This window comes from Bactrocera neohumeralis, chromosome 5 (genome assembly GCF_024586455.1).
Source record: "Bactrocera neohumeralis isolate Rockhampton chromosome 5, APGP_CSIRO_Bneo_wtdbg2-racon-allhic-juicebox.fasta_v2, whole genome shotgun sequence".
NCBI lineage: Eukaryota > Metazoa > Arthropoda > Insecta > Diptera > Tephritidae > Bactrocera > Bactrocera neohumeralis.
The window spans coordinates 16,694,343-16,711,639 of record NC_065922.1 but is presented as its reverse complement, the minus strand read 5'-3'; the positions used below and the strand labels follow the sequence as shown (position 1 = coordinate 16,711,639).

Genomic DNA, 17,297 nt, shown 5'->3' with positions numbered 1-17,297 from the left:
CAAAAATTAAACGAAAATGTAAATACTCTCCAATCATTAAAGTCAAAATGAAATAAACAAACAAAGAATATATAAATAGTGAGAAAAACAGCTGTCCAACCTTCTTCCGCAAAAATCTAGTTTTTATGTGAGACTCTAAAACGTGTCTTTATGCCTTGGAAAAGAAATGAGATTCAAGAGAAAAACTCCTTAATATGCTATGTATATTCTAAATTTGACTCTCTACAAATATTTTGACGAGAATCATAGATAGGTAGATAGATAAAAAATAATTGAGGTTTTGCACTGCGACCTATGGTATATTGTGCCTCTCATAACACATATGGTCACAAAGGTCCAGCACTCTGAATAATTCCGCGGTGGAGTGATCCCTGTCCACGCAAATGGTTCCTAGGGCCATGAGCCTGCTTCTACAAATTGCTGTGCAATCTAGAATCAAGTGTTCTGGAGTTTCCCGTTCCCTGTGGAAAAACCGGCAGTTTGCGCAAGAGACTATGCCCATGTTGGACAAGTGTGTCAAGAAACAGTGTATTCAGGAAGCAGTGCCACGTATAGAGCGCGAAAAGGAAACGGAATTTGCCTCGTTGGAGGTTGATCATATCTCTAAACCTTGCTAGGTTGTAATCTCCCAGCAGCAACTTGGTTTGACTCATTCCTGTTGCCTACTGCCAGCGCCGTTTGCTCCCCACTCTCTCCTCCGTGCGGAGTAACTTTTTTATGGTGTGCAACCCCACCTCAATGCATGGCCACATCATCCTGGAACCGAGCTCAGCGCGGGCTTTCGTCGGTCAGCTCAATGCCGCTTGACTATCGTCGACTGGATAAGCTAAGATCGCTTTAAGTGTCGCTTGACTATCGTCGAGTATAGCGATACGCAGGTTGAGATAGTTGCATTGTAGATTGATTTCTGCACACTGACTTATAGCAAAAACTTCTGCTTGAAAGATGCTCGGAAAACATGCCATTGTTATGAATATTTTGGCATACGGTTCCGCAATTTTCGTTAGTTACTAAAAAGTGTTTTTACGTCCTTTTGAGCTCTCGAACAGAAAATAATGGTATTACTTGTGTTCAAAATATTGCAAATAACGATGGCATTGTGTGTCGCTGTGTTAACGTAGTGAAAAATTCACGAGAGAACAACCCACAAACCAGTCATTCTGCCCTACTTGATTGACTACAAGTATAAAGTCTTGAACGGAAAGATTAAAATGTTGATACCTCGTTGAGGATTAATATAAGATTTCGGATAACATTTCTCTACGCGTACAGAAATTCTGTGAAACTGATGAATGAATGGAATTGATAAAATCAGTATAAATCTTTATTACGTGCAATCAAAGTCATTAATAATTAATCGTTATGTTTGTGGTTTGCAGACTGCAGAGAGAGATAACACCTCTTTTTGTTTATATCAGATTGATCGTATGACGTGGCTAAAGATTTTTGATCCAATAGCGTCTTCTCCGTATTATTGCAAATGTTGCAGAGCTGCAAATAGAATTGCAAGGGATCGGTTGCAAACCTATAGTAAAGGCACCAGGAATAAGGATTAGTAGTGGAACCTTCCTACATTATAGAGTAAGCATTAAATAAAACTCGTATACTGTCGGAAGAAGCGGGCAAAACTGTGTTGAAAAGGACACCAAAAAATCAATGCTAAAGCACTCAAGTTTTTGACAGGTTGGTAGGGGTGGGTGGACTATAATACGTTACTTTGAAAGGTAAATTGCAGCATGGTCAAATATTGGGTTCTGCCACAGAAACTAACATAATCTAACTTAGTTTTAGGATTGCTATTAGACAAGCGTTTAAAGTTTAAAAATTCTATGTTTGTGTCGCATTATGAATGACAGTCTATTTTTGATCTTTGATCGAGTAACGGATATGAATGTCAGAACTTTCATACAATATCGAAAATCAATTCAATCATGATTTGGTTGCGATGGAGTCAACGTATCAGAAGCGATCAGGATTTACTAATAATAACTGATAGAAAAAGTGATAACTATCTGGAAGCTTCTAATAAGGTTATATAAATGCCCTAAAGGAAAATGAGGCTTATAACGAGTGATCCATGTAGAGGTACTTTTTTCATTACCCTTCTTTGACAGATCACGCGTGAGTCGCGTCAAGATCATGTTATTTTGTTCAGTATTGTTTGACATTTCATCATGAAAAGACTTAAGCCTGAGCAACGTTTAAAACTAAAGCCGTTCGAACTTACCAAGCGACATCGCTTTGCTGTATGGGCTCTTGAAAAGTTTCAAGAAGATCCAACGTTTTCGAGCCAAATTTTGTTTAGCGATGAAGCCCATTGCCGGCCTGGTCGATAAAGTCTATGCGGACAATCCCGCTTCGACTCAGCTCTTGGAGAAAAACATCACGCATGTCATTCGCCAGTTACCACTCGAAGTGCTCGAACGTGCTTTGGCAATTTGGACTCAACGAATGGACCATTTGAGACGCAGCCGCGGCCAACATTTATAAGAGATAACCTTTAAAAAATAAATGCCAAAGAAGGTTCTTTAGAACGATAAAAACATCCCCCATTAAATTTGAAGTTTCTGGGTTTTTTCTTTAAAAAAGTAGGGAACCTCGAAAGGGTGCGCATTTTAGAAGCTATTCTGATCAGGTTATTAAAATGTCTTAAAGAAAAATGGTATTTATACATATAAATATGTATGTATGTATAAGCATGTAAATATATAAACATTTATTATGCAGTTATTTTATTAAAAATTTCTCGAAAAGCGAAAATATTTAATTCACGTGTCAGAGTTTTTTACAAAGCGATTAACGGACCACTTGAATCAATATCGGGAGTTCAGACGGGATCAAAATATATAGCAAAATTTTTTAATAATAATATTAAAATGTTAAAAATTGCTCTTTTAATTTTAATATCAACACATTTTCGATTGTGCAGTCAGCGAAAGCACAGTCAGCGTGCAATGACCCAACACGCTTAAATACTTGGCCCCAATTATGAGCAGCTAAGTAAACACGTTTATGCTTACACTGCAACTATTGTTAAAACATATATACATATATACATACATATGCACATTATTTAACAAATAGAATAATATAAAATCTAAATATTTTTTTGTGATATTTGCTAAAGTGTTGCATCCCAAGACGCTCTACTTTTGCTTTGCTTAATGCGTATAAATAAACTTGCAACGCTATCGATGGGGCGTACAACAGACAACATAGATGCATTCATACAAACAACATATACATACATACACATATGTATAAAGTTGCACATAGCCACTGGCAATAGTGAATTCAGGCAACTTGTGGCTTCCCATTGCGTAAACGCCAAGCAGTGCGTTCATAAACTTTGAACTGCAGGCGTTGTTGTTTTTGTTTTTGCTTCGCAATTTATTACACTATTGTAATGGATTAAATTGAAGCAGCTAATTGCGATGGGACGGCAAAAGCTGTAAAAGCTGCCCAGCAATGCCTCAATTAATGTAGTACAGAAGCTTCGTGCGTCACATGTTTGGAGTCCGACGTCGAGCGTTGTTTAGACAAAGCCGCATTTATGCGTTTACACAATATAATCGATATTTAATGAATTGTAACTATTACAGGCTGCAATTGTCATAAGAAATGTACTGTTATTGCCGAAGCGTCAAAGTTAATGAATTTGAACTGGCTGGCGTTAGATAAAATTGAAAAAATTGTTTTCATTTAGGGAGGGAGGAGTTTGGGTTGAAAGCAAAAAAATAAGGGAAAACTAGTAAAGGAAACGTTTTGAATTCGGAGATGAGTTTTTTCAACTCACTTAAGGGGTTAGTTAAGTGAGATTAAAAGCTCTTCTACGAATCAGGCAAATCCGTTTTGACTCCGAGATCAGTCTAAGGGTTTCAAAAAATCAATTGCTTTTTTTTATATACTTTAGGGACATAAAAACATTATTCGATTGGTAGACCAGTCCAAACTAAAATTTTCCCTCTCATTTGCGCTTTTCGATAGTGTCAAAGCAATTGAGTCTGTCAGCTCGGCATGTGAAGCTTTACAGAAATTTAACTCGAAACTGCATTTTTCTATTTTGGATACAAATAGTACTAAGGGAAATATCAAAATATCTTTTATTCGTTGCTCTAGAAAAAATTGTCAAAATTATACCTTTTTTCAGGGCTCTAAGTTGACCTAACCCCATAAGAAAGCTCCTAGGCTCGACGGAAGTAAGTACTCTCACCAAGGTTCTCAACCTGTCGCCGACCACTCTTCAAATATCCGATGTGTGGAAAATCGGAAGAGTGGATGAATTAAGGAAACATGAGAAACCCGCCAACAAAGGGGAGTTCAATCGTTTTCCTCTCCCGAATCGTCCGACAACTTTCCTCTCCCGAGTAGTGAAGACTATGCTACTTGAGGACATCGAAAAATCTACGCTCCCGCCAGGGTTGAAGAGGTGGACTATAAACTACTTGAACGGTCTCTAACACTCTTCCCCCACTAAATCCACAGCGACCATATTCAAAAACTAGACGTAGGAGTAACTACTTGACCTTAATATTGCAGTCGATGACGTTAAAATTCCGACTGTCAATAACTCTAAGATTTTTGGTTTGGCACTCGACAGCGTTTTCTCTTTTATTCCTCACATGACCGCGATTATTGCCAAAAAGTAGAGCAGCAACAAAATTCTCAAGTCTCTAGCCGACAGCACATGAGGGGAAGACAAAGAAACGTTGTTGCTAACATACAAGATTATGGGCCGAGCGGTCCTTCACTACGCCACACCAATATGGTCGCCTTTATGCAGTGAAACGCAGACGAGGAAGCTTTAGACATGTCAGAACACTGCACTCCGGAATATAACGGGATGTCTCCTATCCAACATCTGCATCAGTTAAGGATCATAATGAGCTCCTATCCAAGCAGTTTATTTTGGGGAGTTTTCGTAGAAATCATCGCTGCAGTCATCTGCTAGAAGGGAAACCGCCTCCCAGGAGCATCAAAAGGTCCTTCTTCAACTACGTCGACGACATAAGACAATACGCCGACCAGATTTCGGACGCAACTAACTTCAGACATTCATGGACCGCCATTCACAGTGGAGCCATTAACACCTTCACCCCTCTCAGTGACCCACACCCTTTGCAGACGATAAGCTCAAGTTGCCGCGAGTATCGAGTGTGACGCTTGCACAGCTTCGTTTTGGATTCTGTAGCAGGTTAAACTTCTACTTATCCAGAATCGACCCTGACATATCAAACATATGTCCAATCCAATGAGTCCACGCATTATTCTATCCACCTCTTTGCATACCCAGCTAACCCTACACAACTGACACCCCTCTCCCTATGTCCGACCCCGTCGTAACTGCACGTTTCCTGAGCCTACTGTTGGTGAAAACTTATTTGAACCTTACCACCCTAACGGGGACTAGGTAATAGTTAAAACAGCAACGCTGTACGAAAAAGATTTATTGAAAAAATCCTTAATAATTCTTTGGAAGCGTTCCATTTTAAACCAGCTAAATATAGTTTACCTACAGCTCTGGCTTACAGACTTCTGCTGACGTAAGCGTGTTCTTACAAGAAGCCGATAAGCTAATTGCGGTATATTTTTATAATTTATGATAATATCTGAGTACTAGGTGTCTGTATATATGTATTTGCAGGTATGTGTTTGGAATAATTAAATATTAATTTGCTTACCTTTTTACACTGCTGTTTTTTCTTGAATTTATATGGAAAGGGTGATGTGAAGAGTATATACATACATATGATATTGTGACGCAATTTGATGAAAATGATGAATATTTTAAATAAAAACTTGCAATGTTTCTTGAGTTATGTCTGAAACAATAAGTAACGTGTATGAATTTTTAATAAATTGTAAATTAATATTCAATAAGGTGAGCAGTAATGAACGTAAACATTGATTCTTTTCAAATAAATATACATGTCCAATATACATACAATTATAAGTATACAATTAGCATATAAAAATATGCATACATATGTATGTTGGTATATTTGTAAGCATGTGATTTCTTTAAAATATGTATATTTATATGAATATAGTACTTATCAGTTCTTAAACCCACCTTATAAATATAAATTATTATCGCTTTTAATTCAAATTCTATTCGCTGCTTAAACCAACATTTTGTTTTTCATTTAATATGTCAGTCATTGGCTGCATAATTTGACCTTGATGTTGTTGATGTCATACAGCATGTAAAGTGCTACGCTTTGTCGTTCGCTTACTTCGTGATGGCAATAAAAAATTTATTAAAAATCATTTTATTTGTTTCCAATCACACAGATTAAAAGTTGAACGCGAATAAATACTAACAAGCGTGCTACTGATAACACGTATTTTCGGCAATTCATATCAGCAGACGCTACGGCCTTTGCTGCAAATGAAATCATGCCGACACACGCGTACGCAAATTGCAAAGAAAGAACATACGCGATTTATAATTAGTATTTGGGTTATTTTCTAATATCCTTGACTTATTAAAAACAACCTGTCCGCTTTGTCCGCACTTATCAGTTAATTATAGCAAAAAAAATTATCACTCCAAAAAAAAGTGCTGTGCGACTGCTTATTACAAAATTATCTTAAATACTTTGCTCATTAAGCATCACTAGACCTTATCTTTTCGCCAATAGTAAAGCGGCATGCATACAAATAAACATTATAATAATCACCGCAAAATATATTGTTTTATATTTAAGATGTTAGTAAACAAACTTTTTTTAAACAACATAGTAAAAATTTAATTTTAGCAACCAGACACTTGATCACGCACACTTCACGCCGACACACACATACACTTATAGAGATAGTCATAACAAACCACAATGTTTAATTAATTTAAGTTAGCATCTAACAATTTCTGACCGGCATAAACAAAAAACTTGAGTTGCAAGTGTATTCTCGAACGCTACACGCTACGCAACAACGACGACGCTACTCTACGTAAGTTGGCAAGCAACATGTTGTGTACACAAGTGCATCGTGTAACGGCGATAACAGGCGCACATGTTTAGCAGTCGCGTTTCTTACATTGCCGTATGCATTTATGTATTTTTAGCGAAATTTGCAGGAGTGCAATGCTCTTTGTTTGCGCTGTGCGCGATTGCTGCTGTTGTTGTTGCGCGACACAAATTCAACGAAGACGTCATTCACACAAGCGAAAGCTTTCAATAATGCAACGGTGCTCCAATCAAAATATGTGTGTATGTATAAAACAGTTAGCTCTTGCATTAATACTTGCATGATCTCCCTCTAAATGCTGCTGTAATTATGCGTAAACACTTTGTTCTTTGCTAGGCAATTATTTATATAGTTTAAAATTTTTAATCATCTATTAAAGTACAAAATATGCATTGATGCATGTTTTCTTGTTTGTGTTTAAAATTTCATATATATAACCATTATTGTTGTTTTGTCGGTGTTTCTGTGTTCGGGTTGCTGATTTTACTAAGGCATATACGCTTTGTATCTGGCCCGTTATTCGATTTTGTTGTATAACATTGGTCTAACATTTCCAGTAGCGAACGTTGGCGCGAACCCGTGGGCTTCTCAGACGGCGGCGAAACATTTGATTCTCCCAATTGCTTTTCCGTTGATGTATTATTTTTGCTTTTCGTTATTTGTAATTCCGGACGCGCACTTTCTACACTATCAAGCACAACTTCTTCACTATTCAACAAATTAGCAACAATACTATCGTTTGATTGTGATTGGTTTGTTAGATCTACTGTAGAGAGGTTTGGCGCACTCCTATCTTCTTCTACTTCTGCTGGCGTGCTCACCGAAGTACTCGTCGAGGATATGGTGATTTCAGGCGCAACTTCATTCCCATCTACTTCCGAATCGGAAGTGGAGGCGAAAATATCTTCACTCAAATTGACTCGCCGTGGCGCTGACGTGGAAATTGGTTTCTCCTTAGTAATGGTTTGCTTCGGCTTCAACCAACTTGTCAAAAAACTACGCATATTTTTATTCTTTGGTGACGTCAACTTCGTCTTCGGACTGCGCTGGAAACAAAATAAGTGTTGGAAATTAAATTTGAACACTTGAGCCTAAGGGTGATGTAAGTTCTCTATAATCATACCTTTAATGTGTTACTAATGCAGCCGTAGATGAAATTATACAGTTCATTGCCGGGCATATTTTGACTTTGATAGCTAGTGAGCAAATTCCACAAATCTTTTACACACACATTATGTTCCAGCAAGAATGTGTGCATGCGGTGCACTTCATCGCGCAGTTGTGCATCGCCAAATGTGAAATATACAAGCGGCCGTTGAGTTACGGTGCACACCATTAACTGCAGCAATGCCTTCAGACGCGGATCGCCGCCAAAGGCACCACAACCCCAGTTGCCTGAAGCCACGCCAGGTGCCGGTGTGATTAACGTGTGTTGGAAGCCCACATAGGCTTTATTCAATTCGCGCTTGATCTGATCTTCCCGATATTGATGTTGTGATTGCATGAAGTGGAGCGCATCAATAGCCACGATATGCGTTTGACGACGTCTTGAGCTATCGCGTGGTATACAATCTTCATGATTACCAGCCCATTCAAAGGTACTTGCATAGCCGCTGTAGTCACTAAAGCGCTCAGCACCAACCATTAGTAGTGCTTCTGTGGGACGCAAACACTCTGTGAACAATTTAGATAGGAGCAATTCAGGACAAATTACAAAACGTATTTCCTCTTGTACACAGCCTCCGCCGAGTACGCCACCACCAAGGAATTTATTGGCGAAATCCACTTGCAGCAAACCAAAGCCCTGATCTTCAATAGTGCCATCAGACGTAATGTGTAAGGGTGTAACACCTAATGGTGCTTTACATTCGGCCCAGTTGGGCAATTCTGCGGGTTCTAAGCTACGACGTGCAAATGTCACCACACCAGTGGGTACATTAGAGCTATCACGTTCCGTTGGGCATACACGCCGAAAATAATGGCAGATGCACTTAATTTTCTCTATAACTGCTTTACCACCACTTTGGAAGAGCCTAAAATGTGTAAAATGTAATGTATTATTTAATATATACTTTGTATTTAAAAAATTGTCAATTATATGTATATCTACCTATTAAAATTTATATCCGGAAACGTGCTGTACTCTGAGCGCTTTTTCATTGTATTCCGTCTGGGGAACGTGCAGAGAAATGCATTTGCCAAGAGACAAGAAATCTGTTGCTGCGTCAAGGTCACAGAATGATTCTGTCCTTGCTTGAGCAAAGGAATAGGCGCTTGCACCAATTCCGGCAAGCGTAAAGCCAAGCGTATTATACGTGGTAGCAAATCTTCGAAAAATACTCGCGATTCACTCTCATCCAAATCATCTTCAAATAGACGGTGTAGCGAACGAAAGTTCCACTGTCCTTCATATTTAGTATTATAAGAAAGTATAGCCGCTTGCAATTCCTTACTGTTAGTAATAGGCTGCAGTAATGCCTTTTCAATCATACCCCAACGCGCTTCTATTGTGGAGCTGCCATCTTCCGCTGTAACTGGATATTGACTTTTACTGGAGCAGGGCAGTCGCACATGTATGGCATCCCATTTGTGATGTGCTCGTAATGGACGTGGCGGCACATTGTCAGGCTCGCGTATAGGACAATGATAAAGCACTGTATGCGTTTCACTGGGTCGCACCGCTGGCAAATGGTCTAATTCAAACTCATTCAAACCACGATGTATTTCCTCCATCGAACAACCGCGCCACTGCTCATCGGTTGTAGGGGATTCCGCTAAAATTTTTAAAATGAAAAATATGATTCATTTTACATTGAAGAGCATTAAAACTCACCGCCGTTTTCAATGCACACACCATTTCCAGCACTGGTGTTACTGCAACTGCCTCCTTCAGCCATTCTTCGAATGCAAGTAACTTTTATTGTGCGTCTGCAGTTAATTGCAGACTTATATATAGTTTGCTGAAATTGGCGTAAAATTTTTGCAAATTAACAAATTCCTATTGTCAATGAAAAATTCCTGCACACAGAAGAGACTAGCACTTTTTGGAGAATTGGAGAAATGTAAATAAGCCAGCTGTTCGGTGACAAGCGCGCAGGAAATTATTACAAAGTTATTTATAAAAAACGTTTATGACTACAGTGTAATTTATATATTTTTTTGCCTAATACAAATTAACGTTGAATACAGAAAATTATGTTTTTACTTTCGTGTGTTTATTGTTTATAATACAATTTGACAAATGTAGTCGAACTTCCTAAAAAGTGCTGCCCAGTCAATGTTTTCAATTCTCCACTTTAACAATTTGGTTGCCTTGCCGGACTGTAACATGGCATTTAATTAATTGTTTATTTTACTAAAACATATCCTAAATATATTAAGTCAAAAATATTTTTCTGTTAATTCAATCAAGATATTTAAAATATTAACATTAAAATATAAATATAATATATATATATTACGTCAGTAAAAATTTAAATTTATACCATTTAAAAACGTTAAAAAAAATAATTGGTAGCCACTTTTTCTTTGACAGAAGTATTTGAACGTTTTGAACGGAGGAAGTGAAACTTACTTTTTTTATTAAAACTAATTTAAAATGCAAAGTGAAATACTTTAATAATACTTGTGAAAGATGGTTGTCGTTGTTGTAGTTGTAGCGGCAGAAAGATCGTGGTCAGTTTGAAGTTAAATGGTAAACCATAAATCGGGTTATAAATGTATGTATATAAGAATTAACTTATTTTTGCATCGGCAAGCATTTGAAAGTTTCTTTTATGAAAAACTATAAGAAAAATTGGAATTCCGAGCGAAATTATAAAATAATGGTTTTGAAATGTATTCCATTGAAGATGTCGAGATAGAACTTTTCCGTTCTACACAGATATTGCAGAAGGCATTTCATAAAGCCAGTAAGATACAGACTATTATAGTGTTTTAAATTAATCGCGTGTGTATTTCAAGCTCTCCTAATTTCGGTACTCATCTGGCCTCAACTATGCAACATATGTATGTATATGTTATTTGTAAACTTACCACTCCATTTGCTAAGTAATAAAAGCAATTTGTTTCTTTTTTGTACATATATAAAACTCCATGTATGTATGTATACATTTTGTTTGTCTGTTTTATTTATTTATTTAGTGTTTTGTATCAGTTTCATATTAACTGTTAGGTGTGTACATTTTATGGTAGTTCTTTTATTTATTTGACATTCAATTGAATTCGAAACTTTGTTTGTCATTTAGTTCTTACAATTTTTTTACAGAACAAAAAACAACTTTTATATATTATTGTTGTAAAATTAGTTACGGTTTAAAAAACTTAAAAACTTTCGTAATTGTTTGCAATAAACTGGAACGGAATAATTGAATTTATTTGTATTCTTTCATATAATTCTTATATTTTTGTGTTTAATTTTTACAGTTTTGACTTTCTGTGGCAGGCATTTAATTTCATGTTTTTGTAATATTTATTTATTGTTTGGATCTTTACACTTCGGTAAATATATTCAGTAATTGTAAAATTCATCAGTAATTGTTTTGTAGCATGTTAAATGAAAGCTTTAATTAACACTAAATTATGGACCGGTGGAATTGAAACATTTTCCTGTTTTTTGATTTTTTACTAATTTGCACAATCATAAATTATTTCATTTAAAAAATTTTCTTACTTTTTCTTTTTTACTTTAGACTTTTGTGTCGGTGTGTGTATGTGTGCGTGTGAGATTTAAGTGTTACATATTTTTTGTTTTTTAAGATTTTACATACGTCAATTTAACTTTTGTTTTGTTTGCTGAGTAAAAGACACGAAAGTGAAAGAGGTTCGCATTAATTTCTTAATTGAATTTCTAATAATTTTTAATTTTTGTTCAGCTAAATATATACGCGTGTTTTGGGTGGGTGTATATTCGTGTGTGTATGTGTGCTTGGGTATCTTAATTTTTTTTAATTTTTAGTGGCCATAATATAAATGTTTTATGCCGAAAAAGTTGTTTAAAATTTATTTTTTGTATGTCTTTTGCTTAAGTTAAAACATCGAGATTTGCTTAAAATTTTTTTCGGCTTAATTTCAATACTATTTCACTTAAATTTTACTTTATCCAAATATAAATTTTTTTCGCATTCATTTTAATAGCCTAAAATATTTAATTTGATCAATTTTTGATTTGTTTATTCTTTTAAAACACCAAAAGCTTAAATTTAGAGATTTTACATTTTTTCTTTGACTTTACCTTCTAAACCTTTTTTTAATTTTAATTGTAGTTTTTACAATATTTAAATTTTGAATTTTGTTAGTTAATTCCATTAATTTCTTTTTTTTCATACATGTCCACGCCTGCAAATCTATTTGAAATAGATATTTTCAAATAAATATTTTTGAATATTTTATGAAAGAAAACTTTTTCCAGTATTGTTTTGCAATAGTTTTATGTATGTGTGTGTGTTTATGTTAGCAGTTTAAGCAGTTCCACTGTAGTTGTTTTTGTGTTTTTACTGAATTTTGAATTCTAATTTGCTGTTTTAAACGTCAACGAAAATTATTTCATAAAAAAATTTAGTTAAATTAAGTTTACAACATTATCACATTGTTTACGTCTTTGTCCATAGCACCTTTCGCTTTTGAATAAATATTCCTACCTTCTTCTGACGCTTATATTTTTTGCTTCTAATTGAGTTTAGCCGAGTTTGATCGCAAAATGTAATATTAATATATTCATCAGCTGTTTTTTGTTTATGTTAACAACATTGGAGACTTTGTGATAATTTATAACGTGAATTGGCAAATGTAAAAATATTAATGCATTACGTTGAAATAATCGTGTTCTACGTTTAGTTGTTAAAAATTAAATGTTAAAATGAAAAAGAAAAGCTTTCTCCTTAGTTGTTGTCTAAAAGACAAATAAAAAAATATTGAAAGTAATTTATATACTTTTTAATGGAGACTCCAGGTTATTTAGCTGTAGAAGTAATGTTAGCCAAAAATACATAAAGTTAAGCTAAAAATTTTAGTTAGAACTCACTATTAAGGTTTGAAATTGTATAATAAAAAAGATCAGTGTAGACTTTAGCAAAATCTTTTGCGATAATAATCACATCTTAAATTTGTCAGTGGTTCGAACGACAAGAAAGGATAATGCTTCTCTTTCATTGCTTCACTTTTTTTTAAGAATATGTTTTATAAAATCGAAGTAACTAAATTATTTCGAATTAGTTTTTTTTTATTGGTTCGGTTTATCGAAGAAGAAGTATATTTAGCGCACAAGTTGTAAATGGAATGGAAAGATATTTAGCTAATGCACGAGTGCTATGAAATTGTTAAAAATCGATTTAAATTATTTAATGTTTCCATGGAATATCAATTTTAATGTAATAAGAGGTAAAATCGCTGAAGCTAAAAAATGTGTTCTATAATAATTCTCAATCCTTTCAGATTTCACAATAAATAAAAATAAAATGATCGACCAAACTCGTCTTTGCTTCCGAATCGTCTAGCGTTGCAATTCTCTTCGTTTTATAATCCCTAGCTTCAAAATCCAGCGCCTCTTACGTCTATGTCATGTAACAAGCCTCCCTTTCCGCCTCTCTCTTAATCTTAATGCATACTTTACCAATTTCCGCTACTTATACCTATAAATTCTCACAATCATGCTAATACAAATTCTCTAACCGTTATTTCTTATTTACTTTCCTCTCTAATCTATCACAAAAAATAGCTTAACCACTCGCCGATTTCTAATCGTTCCGCACAATTTTATACCCGCTCTATACAAATAATCTAACGCTCACAACGTCTACACACCTGTACATACGTTTGTAAACCTAAAAATACGTACACATGTTCCAATACTAGTTGTTGCTTAAACTCTCCATTGCCACTTATTCACTATACTATACTCGTAATTTACTGTTTTTACTGTCGTTTCGTTTCGTTTACGCATTGCTTAACATTTACTACGTGCTTTATCTCACTCTTTAAGTTTTTCGTTCCTCCGTTTTTTTTTGTTTTTACTACGCATACACGTAACTACTGTTCCAATTCCGCACATTCCTTAAATTATATTGTAATGGCATAGTTGAACTAAGTGTAATTGTATAAGTTCTAAATAATTTGGGGTTTTCTGTGCATAAATTTGTTTGGTTTTCAAATATTATGTTGTTAAACCTAATTTTATAAGGCGCTTTTGTTGCAGTAAACAGTTTTTGTTTTGAAGGTTCAAAAATTATATAATTTTTATTGCATTTCATTTATTTTCAACATTTTTTACTGCATTCTAGTTGGTGTTTTGTGAAAAGTTTGCGTTTATATCATTTTTGAAAATTGCTTATTTTTGCGTTAAGCGGTTTTTGCATGCAGTTTTTTTAGTTTTCACGGTTAATTTATTGCGTTTTTTCATTTTTTATGTTTAATTTATTGTTTTTCACTTTTTGTGTTTAATAAAAAAATGTTTTTGTTTTTATTGTTGTTTACTTTGTGTGAAAATCAGTCTCTATTGCTGTTTTGTGGGTTTTTCCTAGTTTTTGTTTACACTTTTTGCTTGCTATTGACTTGGCTATTGCTGTACCGCTTGTTTGCTGTAACGGTTTCAATGGTTTTAACGGTTTGAATGTATGTGTTTGCTGCTGTGTTATAGCAAATACTTGAAATATTTGAGTTTTGCTTTTCTTTGCTGCATTATAACCGCTTTTGGACTGCTTACTGACTTTAATTAACACTTTTTGCTTCCATTTTGCTTATACAATATTACATATTAATATTTTTAGTTTGTTTATTAAAAATCATTATCGGTTGCTTGTGGCTTAGAAAAATATCACATTCTTACTTCGTTCGATCGAGAGACATTTTTTGTTTGTTTTGTTGCTGTGGCTGTACTAACTATTCTATTAGTTGCAAGTTTTCTTTCATTACATTTTGCGTTTTGGGCGCCACGGCTCTTTTTTGCTTGTTTTTTTTCCATATTTTTGTTTAATATCAATTTTCTGCCATTATTTTTTAATATTTTTATTTACAGTTATATTTTTTGCGTTTGACTTAAATTTAATATTTTTTTTATTTTTAATTTATTTACTTTTAATTGTTATTAAAATATATGTATATATATTTTAAAAATATAACTAGTTTTAATATTTGATTGAGGTCATTTTAGAATTATTGCTAAATTGTTTGCAGATCCACGCCAGATCGACAGTCGACAGATCGCAGGACCAACGCCCAACTGCGTCATCAACATAACTGTTCATTTTTTATTTTTCACCAAACGATCTCTCATGCGTTTTCCAACACAAATGTGCGTTTTTGATAAATATTTTTGTTTTTGTTTTTGAGAATTTGCTACACACAGACGTACGCATGTATATATGTATGTATGTTTGTAGTTAATTAGTATACATTGACGAGTGCATAACGTGGCTTTTCTTTAGTATATATGTATGTATGTATATCGGTAGGTAAATACAATATTTGTAGACATTTACTTTACACGCATGTGTGTATGTATGTATGCTTGTATATAATATACATGTAAATAAAATTAATACATATACATTACGTTTCAAATACAATACAAGTTTGATGCGCAAACTAATAACTGTTTATTATTTTATTTTTTGTTTTTTGAAAATTTTCATTTCTGCGCAACTGTTTTTTTTTTCTAATCATAAATTTGTTTTTATTATTATTATTTTTATTTTTTTATTAAAACACTTGGACTTTTTTCGTTAAATATACATACATATATAACTAGTTGAAACGATATTCATAGAGTATATTAGAATAGAGCGGAGTGAGTGTGAGAGAGAAAGAGAAAAATGTTCGTTACTTAATTTATATATGTATATTTGTATTGTATATATGTATGTAGTTAGTACAATACAATAATATTTTGTAGACGTACATATACAAATACATACACCTATATATGTACATATGTATAATTTAGCTTAAATATCGTTATTTTTTGCTTTTGTTCATGGGGGACGTAAAGAAGTGAGTAAAAATATGCATTTGCACTTTAATTGTATTTCCTTTGTCACAACATCAACAGTGAATTTAATTCTGTATTTTTTTTTTAATTTTTTTCTTTTGTTTTTTGAAATTTCTTATATTTTATTGTGTAAGTATATTATCCAAAAAGACAACTAACACCGAAAAATAGTTTTATAAAATTTTAATTTTTTGTTGTATTTTTTTTTATTTTTCATTTTTTCTACCACACATACATATAATTTCGTTTTTACATACATATTTTTTTGTTTTTTTTTCAAAAATTATTTTATAGTTTTCAAAAAGAATTTCTTTACATGAGATAGTTTTGTTAACGTTCAATATTTACCGTTTGTTTGATTTTTTTTTATTAAAAAACAAACATGTACACAATATTCGTTTTATAAAGTTTTTTATGTAGTGGTTGTTATTATGTTTCGTAATTTTTTTACACCTTATCGCTGATGAAAAATACCGTTTTTGATATAAAAAATAGCTTAAATAATATTTAGCGTTTAATTTTTAAAGCTTAGAGGCGTTGCATTTGCAGTGAATGAGGATGTGAAAGAAAAAGCAAAAAAACACAATCTGAGGGAGGGGTAATATACAGGCTCGGTGCTTGAGGTGATGCTAAAAGTATGAAATAATAATGGAACCGGTTTAAATGATACTATTTTGCCTTAAATTTTTGTGATTTGAGAACGTCCAAATTAAAGTAGACATAAAAAAAACGTTGCACCGAAGTTAGAATACCCTACGTAAGTAAAGAAGATTTATTTTGTCCGTTCAGTTTGTATGGCAGCTATATGCTTTAGTGGTCCGATCTGGAAAATTTCTTCGGATATTTTAGCGTTGTTATAGCCAATAATCACTGCAAATTTTGTGAACACAAATCTTCAAATAAAAATTTTTTTCATATAAGAGCTTGATTTTGGTTATACCGCTTGTATGATAGCTATATGCTATAGTGATCCGATTTGGAAGTTTTTTTTCAGAGATTGTAGTCTTGCTTTAGAAAACAATCTATGCTAAACATCGTGAAGATATCTTGTCATATAAAAAAGTTTTCATACACGAACTTAATTTGCTCGGTCAATTTAAGATATAGTAGTCCGATTTGAACAATTTCGTTTCAGCGTATATTTATTTATGCTAAATTTTGTGAAGATTACTCGCCAAGTGAAAAAGTTTTCCATACAAGTATTTATTTCAGTTTGTATAGCAGTTACATATGTATGTATATGCTATATTAGATCGATATCGGCGGTACTAACAAATGAGCACCTTTTTGGGGAGAAAAATACATGTCTAATCGGTATCTTAAAACCGAGCGACTGGTTCGT

At 33.8% G+C, this 17,297-nt stretch overlaps 1 protein-coding gene across 1 annotated transcript; it reads right to left on the bottom strand.

Moving 5' to 3' along the window:
* Nucleotides 1–6,676: 6,676 nt before the first annotated feature.
* Nucleotides 6,677–10,179, bottom strand: LOC126760683 (poly(ADP-ribose) glycohydrolase). Its single transcript, XM_050476519.1, has 4 exons — nt 9,806–10,179; nt 9,083–9,746; nt 8,096–9,005; nt 6,677–8,018 (listed from the first exon to the last, which is right to left on the bottom strand). Exons 1-4 carry the CDS (start codon nt 9,867–9,869, stop codon nt 7,413–7,415), a joined length of 2,244 nt encoding a protein of 747 aa, XP_050332476.1. The 5' UTR covers nt 9,870–10,179; the 3' UTR covers nt 6,677–7,412.
* Between the last annotated feature and the right edge of the window lie 7,118 nt (nt 10,180–17,297).